At 41.8% G+C, this 20,366-nt stretch overlaps 1 protein-coding gene across 1 annotated transcript in view; it reads left to right on the top strand.

The window, feature by feature from the left end:
- Positions 1-19,976, top strand: part of BOLL (boule RNA binding protein) — a 79,392-nt gene extending 59,416 nt beyond the window's left edge. Inside the window, exon 11 of the mRNA XM_077829464.1 lies at positions 19,818-19,976. Within this exon, the coding sequence (XP_077685590.1) occupies positions 19,818-19,976 (159 nt within the window). The remainder of the gene's footprint in view (positions 1-19,817) is intronic.
- Positions 19,977-20,366: the final 390 nt, after the last annotated feature.

The following is a 20,366-nucleotide window of genomic DNA, read 5'->3' as shown; positions in this document are numbered from 1 at the left end:
AAAACATAATAGCACCTTACATCATCAAAACTCAGAACAAACATCAGTTAATGAAAGATTAAAATAATTGTATGTTTGTTGAGTGATGATCCCTTTGTGTATTCTACATGTGGGATACGCATGCATGCCATGTGCCCAAGTCCAGAAATTCTTCAATGCAATATTCGTTGACCCGTACATGCTCAGTAGCTTCCCTCGTGCTCCCGACCGAGGATAAAAGAGGCAGTGTGGGTAGATGCCTCTTCAGTTCCTGCTTATCAGCACATGACCCGAGTCAGAATTGTGTCATCCTTCACTCCGTGCATAACCTGTAAAATAAACTCTTCGTAAATAGTTTTTATATCTTAGCTTAGTAGTTATAGTTAGTATAAGATAGTTCCGTCACCCGCCATTCAGGGAAAATGCTTCCCGGTCCCAGGACTATGCCCAGAATCCTGGGATTCAAAAATTGTATCTTCTCGCTCCTTCTCCTCAGTGACGATCATCAATGATGCCTGTACGACGGACATATGTCTTTGAAGTGCAGTATCTGTCAATGCTTTCCACCCAAAATTAGAAAGATCAGAGTTCTAACTAAAAATGTTCCTGATGGAGGAGACTATGAGTCCTCGCTCTGACCTGGGCCTGGAATACCCTCCCTCTGTGTACATCAGCCTCAACCAACCAGCAGTGCCTCTCCAAGCACAGGCCTTGGAGAAGAACCTTTAGCACCAAAGCCCAAGGATTCCTCCTACAAGATTTCCCATGACAGTAAGGGGCAATCTCATGGGCGTAAGGACAGATCCTCACAGAGGATTGTCCATAAGAAACGCGTTTCCTTCCTTAGCCGGTCCAGCTTGGGTGAGATGTCACATATGGAACCCACGGAACTGGCTCCGCCGAAGACCTTCAGGACTGAAGTGGAAAGACATACACTCTTCAGTCTCATCTACAATTACAGGTCCAGATACATCATTGGTACAACCTTGTTTATTCAAAGACTGACCGGCTGTGACAGACAAGCCTCATCCTTCAGGTGTTTCTGCTGGAACTCCCCAGACTCTTGGCCATACGGAGACCTTAGTACACCATAGGATATATTCCTCTCCTCCCCGCAATCTCCACTCCTTTCAGGCCTTCTCCTCCTGAGGGACATTCTTATCCCAGAGTGTGATCGTTACTGATGTCCCAGGAGCAGTTACATCTCCACCCATCGGGCAGGAGCACCCAGTACTGATGGTACCACCACTGCGAACTTGGAATTGAAGGAATCAGAGGAGACAACTGCACCGGTATCTCCAGTAAGGCACAGGAGCCCTGACAAGCTGTTCTTACCATCCCTCTGGATATAACCCCCCGGCCCCAAAGGGAGCTGGTACTGTTTGCCCGGGGGGCCACCATGGCCAATGGATCCCTCCTTGAGGCCTTATTGGGGCCTTTGGGACCCCATGGCAGGTGACCAGACCTCTCTCAGGAATTGTACTGCTCCTCTCCTCTCGTCAGCTAGTTCCATTAGGGTACAAAGAGGAAGAGCTGGAACCAGTTCTGAGGGGGCTTCCTCATCATCTCCAGACAATGCCATCACTCCTTCATCAACTTCCACCATTAGTATCAGGAGCTGTTGCAATGGGTCACTAATGGTCCACAGGTCCTATCTGAAGAGGTCCAGCGCTCTCAACACCGACTCTTGGACTTTGCAAGTGCAAGGACCGACCAGTGTGGCCCTTCCAGTTAACAAGGCTATATTGGAACTGGCCAGAGCAGTTTGGCACACACCAGCATCTTGTGTTCCAACACCAAAAAGAGCCAAAAGATGTTATTTTGTTCCTGCCAAAGGAGATGACTTTTTGTTTTCCCATCCTGCCCCTAACTTGGTGATGATATAGGTAGCTACAGAAAGAACTCAGTTTCCAGAAATTTAGCCACAGGGCTGGTCATGCAAAGGGACTTGTGGCTCCAGTTGTCAGGCTTTTCTAGAGAGGTCCACCATCTACGACTTCCCTTTTGATGAGTCCAGCCTTTTTAATGAAAAGATGTATAAATCCCTGCATTCTCTAAAGGATTCAAGATCCACTCTGTGATCCTTGGGAATTTACACTCCATCCCCCGGAGGAAACACTAGAGACAGCCCTTTAGACCAGTGGTTTTCACACTTTTATTATGGGGACCCAGCTGAAGAAAATTGTTGATGCCTGTGACCCAATGGAGCTGGGGATGAGGGTGTGGGAAGGGAAATTTGGGGTGTGGGCTCAGGGCTGGAGCAGGGGGTTGCCTGGGAGGAGGATCAGGGCTCTGGACTAGGGGTGCAGGCTCTGGGGTGGGGCCAGGGATGAAGGGTTTGGGGTGCAGGAAGGGGTTCTGGGTTTGGGGGGCTCAGGGCTGGGGCAGGGGATTGGGGCACAGGGTTGGGGCCTGGGCTTAGCTCCGGCGGCTCCCAGTCAGCAGCACAGCCAGGGTGCAGAGGCAGGCTTCCCATCTGTCCTGGCACTGCAGGCTGCAGTGTGCCCTGGAAGTGGCCAGCAGCAGGTCCAGCTCCTAGGCAGAGGTGCGCAAGAGGCTCCACATGGCTCTCGCCCGCATGCACCACCACCCCCAGCTCCCATGCGCCGGTGCTCGGGGCGGGGGGCAGTGCACAGAGCCTGATGGCCCCCCTGCCTAGAAGCTGGACCCACTGCTGGCCGCTTCCAGGGCACAGCGCAGTGTCGGAACAGGTAGACACTAGCCTGCCTTAGCCGGGCAGCACCGCCGACGGGACTTTTAACGTCCCAGTCAGCAGTGCTGATAGGGTCCCTGGGTGCTGAGGAAGGAGACCCAGTGCCTTACATGCTGCAACCCAGTTCTGGGTCACGACCCGAACTTTGAAAAACACTGCTTTAGACCATGACCACCCCCTTCACACATTGCATATTACTAGCATCCACCTGAGTCTGCATAAATGACAGAGGATTCAGAGGTCCCTCCACTTATTTCCAACCACAGCCCAAAGGTCATTTTTGACATGCATGTCAAGACCTGCGTATCACCAATGATGCCATCAACTTCCTCTCCTGTCATCTTTGGAGGATGTCTTACTTCATTCGCCCTCAGCTGGAACAAGATCACCAGACAGAGTTGGGTCCTGGAGACTACCAGGGATACTTCATAGAGTTTCTTTTCTTCCCTCTTCAGCAGCCGCCTTCCTGATCCCCCTTTGGGAACCACTCTCACCAACGGAGTCTTCAATAAGAGGTGGAATTCCTTGTATTCTGGGGGTTGATAGAGTGCGTCCCACCTCAGGACCAAGGGAGAGGGTTCTTCTCCCCATATTTCCTAATCCCCAAAAAAGACTGTTACCTGCACAACTTAGGTCTCTCACCACCACTACTCTCTCTTTTGGGTGCTCAGGAAGTAAGGGACCCAAATTTACCCCTCTCTGGGTTCCAGGCTCTACCCCTCCATGTGCTCATGGATAACAGCCATTCCCGGTGGACTCAGGGCTCTACCAGGTCTTTTCCTAGTGAAAGAGCCTTACACAATAATATCCTTAACCTCTATTTATTAACAGTTACCTAAACAGAATACACACATTAAGCATACAATGCTCACCACTCCTGAGTATGCAGGTGATCTTCCCCCTAGTGGCGAGGCAAGGTTCATATCACCTGTAGCTCCTCTGCCTGGAAGCAATCAGACTTTGGAACTGGTGTATCAGAAGCCACATTACAATACAGGCTACATACCTGCTGGATGTCCACACCTCCCTGACAAACAAGGTAAGCAGGTGCTTATCTGCAGACCACAAATGGGAGATCCACTACACAGTTCTAACTAATATATTCTCACAGTGGGGAACTCCGTTGGGGGACCTCTTTGCACCCCAGATTAACAAAAAGCTCTCTGGGTATTGTTCCAGGGGAGCCATAGGCTCCTCTGGATCAGATACACCTTTCCTCCCATCCTTCTGCTACCACAGGTTGTATGGAAGATCTGTTGCAACAGAGCCACCATCATCCTCCTAGCACCCTACTGGGCCAGACAGTTCTGGTTCATGGAATTCTAATGATGCGCACACTATCAGGATCCACCTGTTTCAGGATCTCCTAACTCAGGATGGGGGAGAGGGAGTGGAGATCAAGCACCCCAACCTGTGCTCACTCCACTTCACAGCCTTGTATTTGGATAGGCGTTGGAAATAGAACACTCATGCTCCCACCCATCCACCCTGCGTTCAGGAAGTAACTAAAGTAGAAAAGATTCTACTAGAACATGCTACCTGGCTAAATGGTGGCGTTTTTTGGCCTGGGTATGTTCCCACCAACATTCACTAGGTGCTGTGTGTATTCCAGTTAGTCTAGACTATCTCCTTTCCTTAAAATCTTCAAGTCTGGCCCTGAGTTTACTGGAAGTACACGTAGCAGCAATTAGTGCTTTTCTCCCTCCAGTAGGGGGACTTTCTGTCTTTACATACCTGGCTACTGTGCAATTTATGAAGGGCTTGATCAGGACTTTCCCACCGGTCATTAAACCTATGCCTCAATAGGATCTCAATCTTTTCCTGTCACCACTCACAGGTCCACCCTTCGAACCTTTGGCAACGTGCCATGACCCATCTGTCCATGAAAGTGGCACTCTTAGTGGCCATCACTTTGGCCAGAAGGGTCAGTGAGCTAGCAGCCATGATAGCAGACTCTCCTTATACAGTATTCCACAAAGAGAAAATTTCCCGTGGGTTATAGATTGTAACTGAGTTCCACATCAATCACTTACTTGTATTCTTCTCAAAACCCCATGCTTTTCCCAAAGACAGGACACTTCACTCCCTTGATGGCAGGAGTACCCTGGTGTTCTGCCTCCAAAGAACCAAAGCCATAGCAGAAAGATGGCATGAACAAGCCATATCCTCAGGGGATTTTTAAGTGGGTTTTGGGATGCATCTGAGAATGCTACAAAATAGCAAAACTTCCCCCCTCTTGGGGTATTACAGCTCACTCCAGGCGAGCACCAAGCTGCCTCCAAGGAATCCTTATAGAAACCTCCAGCTCCAGAATTCACCTCCATTTTATAAACAATGTGATAAACACAGCCAATCCTTTTATATATGTGTGTGAGTTCCCTTTCATTGCTCTGCACGGTGGACTTCCTTGTAAATAGGAAATTTAAAAATTCTGAAAAATCTCCCATTAATGGAAGACCTATATTCATTAGAGATTTCCAGTAGAGGGGGCTAGAGCATTAAATATAGTCTTGAATTAAAATTAGGGAGCTAGAATAAAAAAGTCAGAGGCTAAGTATGAATCTGTGAAGAATACTACTTGTAGGAGTGATTCATACACTCAAGAAACATCTCCCTTTTCTTTCTGTAGCTCATCTTCGTAACTCTTTTTTATATTTTTATACATAGTAAGCATCTTCATCAATGTTACTGGCATCGGTAAAGTAAATTGGAGGTGTGATATTTCATTAAATCCTGATCATGTATGCCCCATACCATTAAGTGTCATGATGATCATAGTGCTTGTAGTATCCAGTTTACCTTCTACTTCATGTGTACAGAAGCTTTAAAAAATGACTTTTGTGAGATGCTTATTTTCTACACTTTTTTACTGAACCATTCTTTGACATGACATTCATCTGCTTTATTAAAAATTGTTCTGTGTAAAAGTTAACCTCTAGAATAAAGCCTCTGCTGTTAAGTTAGATTCTAGATGAGACAGATGCCCCCAGATGGAGACATATGTGCCGATCAAGTATAACAGATGCCAGTGTCATCAACCATATGTTGTTTTGGGGTTTTGTGGGTTGGGTTTGGGGTTTTTTGTATTTTTTTTTATACTGATCGTAACACTCTTTATTATGACTCGTAAGTTCTCTGCAGGAAAGTAACTTTTTATCTTGCAAGTTAAGTCATTTTGCTGTCAAAGGTAGGCAGGTTTTTCTGTTTTTTTTAAGGATTTTGCTTTCTTTACTGCCTGAGATTGTTCTAAGATACTGTTTAAAAAAATTAAGGACTGCAGTCATATTTTTAGCTTTGTCTAGAATTGAATCAGAGCATTTCTAAGCATGAGGATCTCTCTTTTTTTGTTGTTAGAATAGGCCATATCAGCTATTTAATCCAGAGTTATACAAATGTAACTCTCCTAATATTTCCTTACATGTAATTATTTCCATCCCCTCACTATTTTTGTAGCTTCTCTCTTAACTCTCTTCATTTTCTCAACATCTTTCAGCTAATTAGGAGCCCAGGACTGAATGTAGTCCAGTCACAACCAGTTCAGTTCACCAGTGGATTCAGAATTTTCTAGGGTTTTAAATAAGCTACCCACAGTTCTAATTCATGTTGTTCAGAACATCGGAGTTGCCACTACTTTTGTTTTTAAATGGCCTTGGTTTTTTCACCTTGCAGGAATATGCACCGGGTGAGGAGGAGCAAAGACCCATTAAAAAGCAGGGGGGGGCCATGTGCCCCCACTTTTTAAAACCTTGCTGGGAGTGAGTATACCATAGTTCAGCTGGCTGGCATCTTGGTGACCTGTTCTGTGTTGTGCTGCAGGCTGGCAGCCAGGCCCTCACCTGCAGACTGCAGAAAGTGTGGGGTGGTTCCTCCTGGTGCTGGGGACTGGCCAGATTCAGGAAACAGGATAGACCCATCACCTGAGGTCCAGTGGGGAGGGTAAAGTGAGAAGTAGGGTGGGAAGGTAAAGGTTCCAGGAGGATTGGGAGACAGACTCCAGGAGAGCTGAGTAGGGTTGGGGGGCAGGGTCTCAGAGGGGAAAAGGAGGGTTAGGCTGAGGGTTAGGCGGGTGGGTGGGGTTGCACACTCCAGGACCATCAGACTGGTGGATGGGGGTTGCCTGTGCATGCACACACACTCTCTCTCTCCCTCTCCCTCTCCTCCCCCCCTTCCCTTCTAGCACCCAAGCCTGCAGGTCTGGAAGGTCATTCTCTCTTTACTGCAATAATGTATGAGTTCTGCTTTACATTAGGAGCACTTGGGTTTACTGCACAGTGACTTTGAGCAACTCATATCAAACGTGCAATACATACATATTGTATGTATTTTTATGGTATCTGGGCACTGCACAAATCAGGTTGCTGCATTCTCTCACTTTGTACCAATGTAGCTTAGGAGCAACTCCCATGCCATAAATGGAGTTAAACTGGAGATGAATGAAAGGAGAATTACGCTCTGAATGTTAGGAGTATTGAGCTGTATGGATAAGACAAAGTCCTTCCACAAATTACCATAATAGATTCATAATTTTAAGGCCAAAAGGCCCATTATAATAATCTAGTCTGATTTCCTGCATTTCACAATGTGGTTCCTGCATCAAGACCATAACTTCTGGTTGTGCCTTGTTTGCATCCCTTTTAGATTTGTCCCCAAAAGCAACCATCTCAGTCTACAGATTGTCTAAATAGATCAGACTTTGCATTTAGTGCTGTTATGGCAAGGCGTTCCTTTACCAAATGGTCTCAAAGCCTTTTCTAATAGGACAAAGTTAGCTTCTACATTTTATGTGGAAAACCTGTGTCCATTTCTGACATTTCCAAAGCTGTGCATGGGACTCATAATTCAAAATCATTCTTTTTATGTTGGAACTAAGCTAGGTGCCTGTTCCAAGAGAACAATTCTGAAATCTGTAAGTACTGCTAGTCAGTCTTGTAGGTGTGGTGATCATTTCTTCTTCAAGAATTGTCTCTGAAGATGACTCACCTCTGAGTGGAGTGTCCTTGGGTTCAGGAAAGATACCTGGACCTTTCAGTCATGTTTGTTCTGAGAATTCATTTGAATTCAAAAGACTTTCAGACTTTGGAATAAAACCCCAATGAACCAAAATGCTTTGCTTTATTTATAGTTAATATAATTAGGGCTATGATTTTATTGTGGCATTTTTTAAGGTGAAGTCATGGGATGGGCATTGTGAAAAAGTCAGTAGCCATTAATGTATACTCTGTACTTTTAAAACATTTTTTACCAGAAATCTCAAAGTATTTGAATTAAGCCTCACAATATACTTTTGATGTGGGTAAGTATTATTATACTCATTTTACAGGTGAGAAAACTGAGGCACAGTGAAGATAAGTGTCTTGCTCAAGGTTACGCAACCAGTCTCTCACGACACTGGGAACATAACTTATGGGTTCTGTCTCCCCACACAATCTGCTTGTCTCAGTCTGTAGAACAGAAATATTGTTAGAACTCCATTGAGTAATTTTGATGCATTTCATATTAATGTGTGTTGGTTCAGGGAAATGTCTTCTGTCTATCTGTACATTGTTTCCTTCTGTACTCTCTTTACCATCTATTCTTTTTCTGTATTTGTAGTCTGCTCTCATTTCAGTTAGTTTTTCCCTCCAGTTTCTCTGATCTGTATATTCTCTCTCTTTACTTGACAGACATTGTGGAGCATTCATTATTAAGCCATTTTGGCAGCTCTACTCAAGATGTACTGATTTTCTTGTCCAGTCCTTCCCACGTGGCCAAGATCCATCTTCAGCGAACCAGCTAGCGGCTGCCCATTGTGAAACTTAGGGTCAGTTCATTCTTTGCAATGCCTGATTGTTGCAAACTGGTTAGGTATCAAGTGTGCCAAAGTATAACCAGCCCAATCTGCTGTATGCTTGTGTCAGTTCCTTTATTAATCTGAACCAGTTGTCCATTTTTATAAAGCAAGTTGTGTAATCCATATCATTCATCCTTGAGACTGTGAATTTTGCGTATTTTTCCTCCACCAGTTTTTTCTTCCTAGTCCAACTTCCCAGGATTCTGTGCATGTTTTGAGTTATTTTTCCTGAAAGTATGATTGATTGTTTAAAGTATTTTAATATTTTTTATTTTTGAAACCTTGTCTTTAAGTTGAAAATTTAAAATTGAGCCATTTTTACTGCCAGATTATTCTATTTAAAACTTTTTGACATCCTGTTTCTCTTCTCCTTTGTTAGTAAGCACTCTATCCCTTTCTCCATCCATCCTATTTTGAGTGCCCACCTCTAATTTTTAACATTTCATGCTCTGGAATTATATATTCAGTTGCAAGTACACAGCCATCCTCTTTATTTTGAGAAGGAAGCTGTTTCTTTTTTAAAAAAAAAAAATCTAGGTTTTTTTTTCTTATAGAAAAACTTAGTAGAATGGTAACTAAGCACTCAATAATCTGATATGCTATCCCATGTGTGTAAGTGTCTTACTCAAGAAGTAGTCACATTGATTTGTATGGGACTATTCCTGATGTAAAATACTGTTCAGCATGAGGAAAGGTAGCAGACTCTGTCCAAAAAGAAAGCTCAATATTTTTTTTTAAAGTATATCCAGTGCTCAGAGAAGGTATGATTTGGACTTTTTAAAGACAGATTTAGGATAGGGTACCTGGAAAATATGAAATAAACAGGCTTCTATTTAAGAGACGGACAAACAAAAAATATAAATAAATATCAGCTATATTCAGTGATAGTAGCACCTTGTTCTTAAGGTTTCCATGTCAATTCCCATTATAAGACCCTGTGTTCTGTTGATTATAACTTTGCTAGGCTTTAACCATTTGAGCTGAAATTTTCCATGCCAGGTGTCTGCCTCAGGCTGAACTTTTTTGAAAAATTTCAGCCAAAACGGTTCAGGGTTTTCCAGTAATGTGTAGCAAATCTGTTGTTTGGCCCATGTTAAAACAATTCTGGTGACCTTTCCTTTGAAAAAACTTTAGTGCCCACCATGCTTTGGAACAGAGACTTAATTTGGCACAGGAGGTGACCTTTGAGTCAGAGATGTGCCTTTTGCCATTCCATGAAAATCCACCCAAAAAATTTGGCCTAGTTATAAATCTTTGAAAAATTGCACTTCACACATTCTCAGTAGAGACTTAGCTATGTCTTACACTGCACTTTTGTTGGCAAAGCTTTTGTCATTTAGAGGAGTGGGGGAAAAAACACCCCTGACCAACAAAGATGCCAGTGTGGACAGCGCTATGTTGGCAGGAGAGAGTCTCCTGCCAACATAACTACCACCGCTCTTTGGGGGTGGTTTAATGGTGCTGGTGGGAGAGCTCTCTTCTGCCAGCATAGAGAGGCTACACAAGAGACCTTGCAGCAGCGCAGCTTTAAGGTCTGTAGTGTAGATACAGCTTTAGATTTTAGCAGCCAAATTCCACAAAGATTCTGTCTGCACTGCGCATACTTCATCCTGGAGCTGAACAGGATTTTCCCTGCAATTGCAGCTCTGGATTGCTGTGGGCTGTGCCCTGTCTGGGCACCTGAACAGAGAGCAGGGAGACTCTCTTCTGTGCTCCCATTTATCCCTTGCTGGACCCAGAGAGCATGGAAGAGGAAGCTGCCTGATTCCATTGCCTTGAGGAAAAAAGCCGGACTGGGGTAGTGACAAGTGGAAGGAGAGGGAGACTGGGAATTGGAGCTGGGAGCAGAGACTGTGACTGTCTGGGCAAGGAGACTGGGATAGAAATGGGGATGACTGGGAGGCAGAAGGTGAGGATAAAAAGCTGGAGGGGGACTGGACTTGAAAACTGGTGGGTTGGGGAGAAGGAGGTGAGGCAGGAGCCTGACATTGGAGGCAGGGTGATGGGAGAGAACGGAGACAGCTTGGGCAAAGAGACTGGGACAAGGGACTGGGGGAAACAATACTACTGAGATTGGATGAGGAGCCCAAGGATGGAGACTGGGACTGGGAGCCAGTGAAGATGAGGCATGTGGGTGAGGGGGACACAGGAGGCTAGGGTGAGGTTTGAGACACAGATCAGATGAGGAGCCAGGACGGGGGAAGTTGGACTAGCTAGGCAAAAAGAGTAGGGGTAAGGATCCAGGGCAGTTAGGAGGGAATTGGGAATGGCTGGGCAAGGTGACTGGGACTGGATAAGGGTGGAGACAAGGGCTTGCTGGGAAAGAGGTGGGTCTGCGATGAGAAGACTGAGGGCAGTGGAGACTGGAACTGGTTAGGTGAGGAAAAAGAGATTGGAATGAGGAGTCTGGAGTGGGGGAGAGACAGGATAGGGACAGGTTCAAAGGGATGTATCAGAAAGGGATCAAGCTTGGGGGTATGTGCAGAAGAGCCTGTGCCCACTAGAGACTCTCCCTGCCATAGTCTGCAATGGAACCCAGGCTTCCTAAGTCTCACCATTCCTTTGCTATTGGCAAATATATTTGAAACCTACTGGCAGAGTGTCCCTTCCTCTTCTACTGCTGGTCCACATATAGGATGACACTACTATTGCTGTCAGTTACTTAGCTCAAGTGGGAGAGGCCTGTGTGGTAGAACAAAAGGTTCCAACCCTGCTGATGAATTGTGCGGGTGTAAATTGATGGATGTGGAACTCACAGGCCTATTGTGAAAATTAATTCATTAATATTTGTGAAAGACTTAGATACTGTGGTGATGAGTGCTATAGAAAAGTACATGTGGAGTTCAATAATTCTGTCTTAAGAGAAGGGTTTGGATACAGTTCAGTAAATGAGGCATGGATGGGACCAAATATTAAACAAAGAGAAAACAAAATATTTGATAGCTGCTCATTGAGTGAGCACAATCAATTCTGTGCATGGAATGATATAGCCCTATAGAAAACTAGCATGTGGACATTAGAGATGGTTGAAACATTTCCAACTAAACATTTTTTGACAAAAAATGCTTTTAGTTGTAGCCAAAATGTTTAATGGAAATGTATTTATTTCAGTGAAATTTTCAATGGTAGGGTTTCTGGACTCTGCGGTGAGGGTGAGAGAGAGGCCCAAATCAAAAACTTGACCTTTTTCATCTGAAAACAGATGTTTCAGCACAATTCCATTTCACAAAAATTTCCATTCCAGTGCTGAACAAAGACAAAATTTGAAACCTCAAAAAGTTGCCACAAAATTCAGTTGTTGTTCTCTGGCCAGCTCTAGTGGTCATCTAATTAAAGACTGTATAGCAATACATATGCACAAGGGGGCTGAATTAAGTTTGCAAAGCAATTTTATTTTCTAACTTTAGAGTGCTTTTCTTTGCAATCTTAATAATGTTCTTTCAACATAGGTTTTGGGTGTAATATATTCTGTTACTATAACTCTATCCAGGAAAACACTGTTTAAAGGTTTACAACATGTGTGAAAGAAAGAAAGAAAAATATTTTGCTAGATATAAGTTATATGGATATTGGGAAATCTATATTTTAGCAAAGGGAACTGCCATATAAAATGTCTTAAGTTGCTGAACACCAGTTACTCCCATTGAAGTCAGTAGGTGATCATCAGCTCTCAGAATTTGTTCCTAATTCAAAAGATAAACTAATTTTAATGTCATAATAATCTAGTATAATTATACAAGAATGGGGAAAACACTGCAAACATTACAAGTTATCTATTTTGTGTGAAATATTTTACAAATAATATACAGTAGAACCTCAGAGTTACAAACTGACTGGTCAACCACATACCTCATTTGGAACTGGAAGTACACAATCAAGCAGTAGCAGAGACCCAAAAAAAAAGCAAATACAGGTAAATGTAAATTATAAAAAATAAAGGGAAAGTTAAAATTTGACAAGGTAAGAGAACTGTTTCTGTGCTTGTTTCATTTAAATTAAGAAGTTAAAATGAGATTTTTCTTCTGCATAGTAAAATTTCAAAGCTGTTTTAAGTCAAAGTTCAGTTGAACATTTTTAAAAGAACAATCATAATGTTCAGAGTTTCGAACATTTCAGAGTTATGAACAATCTCCATTCCCAGGGTCTTTATAACTCTGAGGTTCTTCTGTATAGTGTTATGAAGAGAGACCGTATTTTAAAGTTTAAGAACAAAGGGGCAAAGTTATGGTTTTAGCGTTTAACTTTCACTTTGTATTTCCAACTTTTAAACATTAGTTTATCCATCCTTATCATTGCATTAATGGTTGGGGGGAGGGGTTGCATGGAAAATCCTTGTTTTTGAGTTTTGTTTTGTTTTTTAAAAATTAATATGGGTAGTGCAACTTGTTAAACCAAATTGATCCAGGTTAAAACACTTACATAGCCTGAATGCTGCTGTCCTTATCTGTGAGCCATCCATAAATGGAGCTAATCCTTAACCCAGCTGTCCTTCACCAATGACTACTGAATCCAGGCCTCCCAAAACAACTCACCTGAAATTTTGAACCATCCTGATATTTTTTAAGATGGTTTTGAGTCTGTACCTCTTCATTGTTCAGTTGGCTGATTTCAAGCAGTCATAACTTTAAACCTAGTGTGCTGATATTTTTCAAATGTGACTTGGCTTTTAAGTTACAGTTAGGTGTACAAAACAAGGGAAGCCTGTAGAAATTAATTCAGTGGGTTTTTTTAAGGTTGTGAAAACTTAAAGTTGGTAAATGCATCCAGAACTGGAAGGATCTTAACAAAACTTTCCCTGAAAAATGGATAGCAGAAGTCTTCTGTAGATGTGTAAAATTTGCAGACACACACATTAATTTTACTGTGGTTCTCTCTTAAATCTCACAACTTCTGAACAGAGAGATATACTAAAGTTTTGAAGAAAATTCTTCTTTGGGCTAAGAACAAAAATCAAGAATTTCATCCTAAAGCAGCTTTTTCTTTCTGAGGCCCCCTCAACAGGATATAAAAACTCCACGGCCCACCTGTGCTACAATAACTGGTTTTCTGCATATAAAAGCCAGGGCCAGCGTTAGGGGATAGCAAGCAGAGAAATTGCCTGGGGCCTCATGCCACGGGGCGCCCATGAAACTATATTGCTCAGGCTTTGGCTTCAGCCCTGGGTGGTTGGTCTCAGGGTTCATCCTCATGTGGTGGGGGTTTGACTTTCTACCCTGGGCCTCAGCGAATCTAATGTTGGCCCTGCTTGGTGGCCCCCCCCGAAACCTGATCGCAGCCCCCCAGGGGGCCTTGGACCCCCTGGTTCAGAACCACTGTCCTAAAGGGTATTGTTTTCAGAAAGTTATCAATACCTGAAAAGAAGTGCTTAGAAAAAATGTCTCCTCAGTCATAACTATGGCATTAATATACTTTAATCTTATTTACATCTATTGTTAACTTCAAAGGATTCCTTGTAGCTGTGTACTATATGACTATAATAGAATTTTTAAAGTGAAGGTAGCTGTGATTTTGTGGATTACTTATAGAGCTATGAGTAAGAAGATCTATGCTGTATTCCCAACTTAGACTCAATGTGCAATCTTAAACAGGATATTTTTATGACTGCTTGTTAGGGATGCTCTATTCACTGCTGGGTGACACCTCCTGGCGATTCCAGGGATTTGTTCCACCCAGTTGCTGCTCTCTTCCTGCTCACAGAGTCACGGTACAGCTGCTTCGTGACTTGATCCTCCAGCCAGGTCACACTGTGATTTCCCCTTTCAAGGGAGTCTTTCCAAGTCTCTCCACACAAGCAGTATCAGGCAGTCCTCACACCCACTGCCCTGACTATGTCACTCCCACAATGACTCAGGCAGTCTTCTCATTTACTGCCTCTAGCAATACCACTTCGCAGTAGTTGGTAGGGAAACCCAGGCCCATCCTCTACTCCAAGTTCCATTCCAGGGCCCTAAAGAGAGCAGTTAAGGTCTGGGACTTCACCAACCATACAGCTCTCTTTCCTGAACTATTTCCTACTGTGCTCCTCCATCAGCCTTTCTAGTCGGACCCTTCTCTCTTAGGGTTACTAAGTTAACGCTCCCTTGTGGATTCCTATCTCCCTTTCCTGTTCCATTACCTCAGAGAGAGAGAGAGACTGCAGGCTTCCTCCTTACCACCTCCCACTGATGCCAGCCTCTTGGCTTTATAGAAGCCCCACCTGTTCTCTCACAGGTGAGCTTCTTTCTAATTAGCACCCTCCACTCAGCCTACATCTCCCCCATTTGCAGCTTAATTGGCTGATTGCCCCCCCCCAGCCTAATTCAGTTCTTTCAGGCCAGTGTGGGGAGCACATCCCAACTAAAACAGGAAGCCTGCCAAACAGGCAGTGGTGCCACTGGACAATTAAGGTGCTGACAGAGCACTCAAAGAAGACAAGGCCATTGCGGAGATTCTTTGCATCAGTCTTCATTGCAGAGGATATGGGGGAGATCTCCACACCCAAACCATTCTTTTTAGGTAACAGATCTAAGGAACTATACCAGGTTGAGGTATCAGCAGAGGAGGTTTTGGAACAAGATTGATAAATTAAGCCGTAATAAGTCATCAGATGGTATTCACCCAAGCATTTTGAAGGAACTCAAATATGAAATAGCAGAACTACTAACTGTGTTGTGTACCCTATCACTTAAACCATCCTCTGTACCAGATGACTGGAGGGTAGCTAATATAACGTCAATTTTTTAAAAAGGCTCCCGAGGTGATCTGGCATTTACAGGTGGTAAACCTGAAGTAATTACTGAAGTAATTCAGTACCTCAGGCAAATTGTTTGAAACTATAGTAAAGAACAGATTTATCAGATACATAGATAAATGTGATGTGTTGGGGAAGAGTCATGCCTTACCAATCTATTAGAATTCTTTGAGGGTGTTTGAAGTCTTTGAAGCATGTTGACAAGGGTGATCCAGTCAATATAATGTATTTTGACTTTCAGAAGTCTTTGACAAGGTCCCTTACCAAAGACTCTTAAGCAAAGTAAGCAATCATGGGATAAGAGGGAAGGTCCTCTCACAGATCAGTAACTGGTTAAAAGATAGGAAACAAAGGGTAGGAATAAATGGTCAGTTTTCACCAGGGAAAGTGGTAAATAGCAGGGTCCCCCAACGATCTGTACTGGGACCTTCACTGTTCAACATACTCATAAATGATCTGGAAAAGGGGGTCAACAGTGAAGTGACAAAATTTGTAGACAATACAAAATTACTTAAAATAGTTAAGTTCAAAGCTAACTGTTACAAAGGGATTTCACAAAGCTGGGTGACTGGGCAACAAAATGGCAGATGAAATTCAGTGTTGATAAGTGCAAAGTAAGCACACTGGAAAACATAATTCAAACTATACATACAAACTTATAGGGTGTAAATTAACTGTTACCACACAAGAAAGTGATCTTCTTGTATCATGGATAGCTCTCTGAAAACATGTGCTCAGTGTTTAGTGGCACTCAAAAAAGCTAGCAGAATGCTAAGAATCATTAGGAAAGGTATAGATAATAAAACAGAAAAATATAATACCACTGTATAAACCCATGCCCACACCTTAAATACTGCATGCAGTTCTGGTTGCCCCATCTCAGAAAAGGTATATTAGAATTGGAAAAGGTACAGAAAAAAGGCAACAAAATAATTAGGAGTACAGAACAGCTTCCATACAAGCAGAGATTAAAAAGACTGGGACTGTTAATTTTAGAAAAGAGACAATGAAGAAGGGATATGATAGAGATCTATACAATTGTGAATGGTATGGAGAAAGTGAATAAGGAAGTGTTATTTATCCCTTCACAAGACCTAGGAGTCACCCAATGAAATTAACAGGCAGCAGATTTAAAACATAAAGGAAGTACTTCTTCACACAATATACAAATTGTGGAACTTGTTGCCATGGGCCAGAAGTATAACCAGGCTCAAAAGAGAATTAGATAAGTTCAAGATGGATAGGTCCACCAATGACTATTAGCCAGAATGGTCAGGGCTGCAACCTCATGCTCCGGGTATCCCTAAACCTTCAACTGCCAGAAGGTGGGACTGGATGACAGAAGATGGATCACTCAACATTTCCCTGTTCTGTTCATTTCCTCTGAAGCATCTGGCACTGGCCACTGTCAGAACACAAGATACTGGGCCAGAAGAACCATTGGTCTGACCCAGTATGGCCATTCATATATGACTCTGTGCTTTGGTTATTCTGTAGGTCAAATGGGGCTAATGATCAGCCAGCCTTCTCAAGTACTTTGAGATCTATGGAAGCACTACAGCAGCAAAAACAACATATGTTTTAGGGCGGTTGATTAATCGCAGTTAACTTACATGATTAACTCAAAAAAATTAATCATAGTTTTAAACAATAGAATGCCAATTGAAATTTATTAAATATTTTGGATATTTTTCTACATTTTCATATTTATTTATTTCTATTTGTAATTGAAATCAAAGTGTATATTATTTTTTATTACAAATATCTGCACCGTAAAAATGATAAACAAAAGAAATAGTATTTTTCAGTTCACCTTATACAAGTACTATAGTGCAATCTTTGTCGTGAAAGTGCAATTTACAAATGTAGATTTTTTTTTTGTTACAAAACCTGTACTCAAAAACAAAACAATTTAAAACTTCAGAGCCTTCAAGTCCATTCAGTCCTACTTCTAGTTCAGCCAATCGCTAAGACAAACAAGTTTGTTTACATTTACAGGAGATAATGCTGCCCTCTTCTTATTTACAATGTCACCAGAAAGTGAGAACAGGTATTTGCATGGCACTTTTGTAGCTGGCATTGCAAGGTATTTACGTGTCAGATATGCTAAACATTCGTATGCCCCTTCATGCTTTGGCCATCATTCAAGAGGACATACTTGCATGCTGATGATGCTCATTAAAAAAGTATGCGTTAATTAAATTTGTGACTGAACTCCTGGGGGAGAATTGTATGGTCCCTGCTCTGTTTTACCCGCATTCTGCCATATATTTCATGTTATAGCAGTCTCAGATGATGACCCAGCATATATTGTTCATTTTAAGAACACTTTCACTGCAGATTTCACAAAACACAAAGAAGGTACCAATGTGAGATTTCTAAAGATAGCAACAGCGCTCCGCCCAAGGGTTAAAAATCTGAAGTTCCTTCCAAAATCTGAGAGGGACGAGGTGTGGAGCATACTTTCAGAAGTCTTAAAAGAGCAACACTCCGATGTGGAAACTACAGAACCCAAATCACCAAAAAAGAAAATCAACCTTCTGCTGGTGGCATCTGACTCAGATAATGAAAATGAACATGCATTGGTCTGCAGTGCTTTGGATTGTTATCGAGCAGAACCCATCGTCAGCATGAATACATGTCTCCTGAAATGGTGGTTGAAGCATGAAGGGACATATGAATGTTTAGTGCATTTAGTATGTAAATATCTTGCGACGCCTGCTACAACAGTGCCATGAGAATGCCTGTTTTCACTTTCTGGTGACATAAATAAGAGGAGGGCAGCATTATTTCCTGTAAATGTAAACAAACTTGTCTGTCTGAGCGATTGGCTGAACAAGAAGTAGGACTGAGTGGACTTGCAGGCTCTAAAATTGTACATTGTCTTATTTTTGAATGCAGTTATTTTTGTACATAATTCTACATTTGTAAGTTCAACTTTCATGATAAAGAGATTGCACTACAGTACTTGTATTAGGTGAATTGAAAAATAATATTTCTTTTGTTTTTTACAGTGCAAATACTTGTAATAAAAAATAAATAGAAAGTGAGCACTGTTGACTTTGTATTCTGTGTTGTAATTGAAATCAGTATATTTGAAAATGTAGAAAACATCCACAAATATTTAAATAAATAATATTCTGTTATTGTTTAACAGTGAGATTAATTGCACGATTAATGGTGATTAACTTTTTTAATTGCTTGACAGCCCTAATATGTTTTATTATTTCTATATGCTTGTTGAATCATACTTATCAAGAAGTAAAATATTACACCATACAAGTATAATAGAAATATAAAAATAAGAGTGCAAATTCGATTCTTAATTACACCAGTGCAGTGCCACTAATATCAGCTTTGCACCAGTATAACTTGGAAGACTTGCCCCCACTGTTTAATCTGTTATGGGTTGAAAGCTAAGTATTGTCATGCTGAGTCACCACTGGATGAGAGACCTCCAAGAACATGTGGGTGCTGCAAGAAGGGCGTTGGTGCAACTCTTCCCTCTGAGTCAATCCACTGAATTATGATACCCCAACACACTGAGGTGGGGGTGCGGGGGCAGAGGACAAAGCTATGCTGGTAGACATTTTAGGTTTGGAAGAGCTGTAAATCAAAGTACTGAATACTTTTGGTCATTAAGTATCCCATAGCACTGAACACAAGTATGAATGTGTGAATCCTAGTATTGTGGCTAAAATTCCAATTTAGATGATAATATTGTGCTTACCTATATTGCCCCTTACAGTTTCAATTGAATATGGTATTTTTCACTACCTATCTTAAACTGTTGTTCAGTCTTGCTGCATGCTGTTACAGTTGCACTGCAGTTGAGATCCTTGTGAGTTTGTTTGTAAAGTGCTTTGGCATGAAAACTGTTTAGATATGAATACATTTAAATGTATTCATTTTATTTTTAAACAGATAGTGACAGTGTGATGTGGTAAGGATACTTAGGCCAAGTTGTGGGACATATCTTCAGCTGGTGAAAATCATGTCACTCCATGGAAGTCAATGATGCTATGATGATTTATATCAGTTGAAGATCTAGCCTTGTATCTTCAATTGCACATGGAACTCACATTGGTATCTGTGGAAATTCTGCATTCATAGTTTGTGAGTCCTAAGTGATTTGAGGGAGCCCTGCAAGAGGCTGAGTAGTTGCATATATTATAAGAACAGTATTTGAATCATGAAAGTATGCGATAAGAGGGAAAAATAGGAGATTTACAAAGTATTTTTCCTCTGTTGTCTCTGCTTGTTAAAGAAACAACTCAAATACATTAAAGCCCTGATCCTGCAAAGACATATGCATGTGTTTAACTTTAAGCATGTGAGTAGTCCCATCACATGTACCATTGACTGCAGTGGGACTATCCACATGCGTAAGTCTTGCATCTACCTTAGGTCCTTATCCTCCAAATTAGAGATGCGCACCAGTGTTCAGACAGGTGGTACATATATATCCTAAACTGGATCTTTCCCACTACATGTTTAGTATAATAAACAAAACACTGTTTTAAAATATACAGAGAAAACACAATGGTATTTTTCTTTCTTTTTAGGAACCAAGGTTACATTCTGTGAGAAGAAATTTTTCACATCCTTCATCTGTGAGTTTGAAACCTCGATATACACGAAGCCCTCACTTTCATCCTAGGAAAGATTACAGAATGGAAGATACAATTCTCACTCCACCTTCCTCTACAGACTCTGTAAAATAGAATCTTAGATGTCTACTATGCTAATATGTCTAGCACACAGAGGGTATGTAATTTAGTAACTCTCAACATTTACTGAGTATGCCTAAGTTAAAATGCCCTATTTTTTTGTAAAAGGAATAAAAAAAAATCTTGCAGTTCATGTCAGCAAACACAAGATATGCAGGATAAAATCATGGTTTCCTTTATCAATTAATGCACATTTAGGTGACAGACTTGTAATTTGTGATATACAGCCTATTGTATATGCACTATTTATTAAAGTAGTTTGAAAAACAGCATATTTGTATTACAGGAAAAATCTAAAATTCATTTTTGTATCAGATAAATTACAACAGACATTTTCAACATTTGAGCCATTTTCTTGTAGACTGACAGCATATACTTGATTTG

The sequence above is a fragment of the Eretmochelys imbricata genome, chromosome 11 (assembly GCF_965152235.1).
Source record: "Eretmochelys imbricata isolate rEreImb1 chromosome 11, rEreImb1.hap1, whole genome shotgun sequence".
NCBI lineage: Eukaryota > Metazoa > Chordata > Testudines > Cheloniidae > Eretmochelys > Eretmochelys imbricata.
This window is presented reverse-complemented; position numbering and strand designations above follow the sequence as displayed.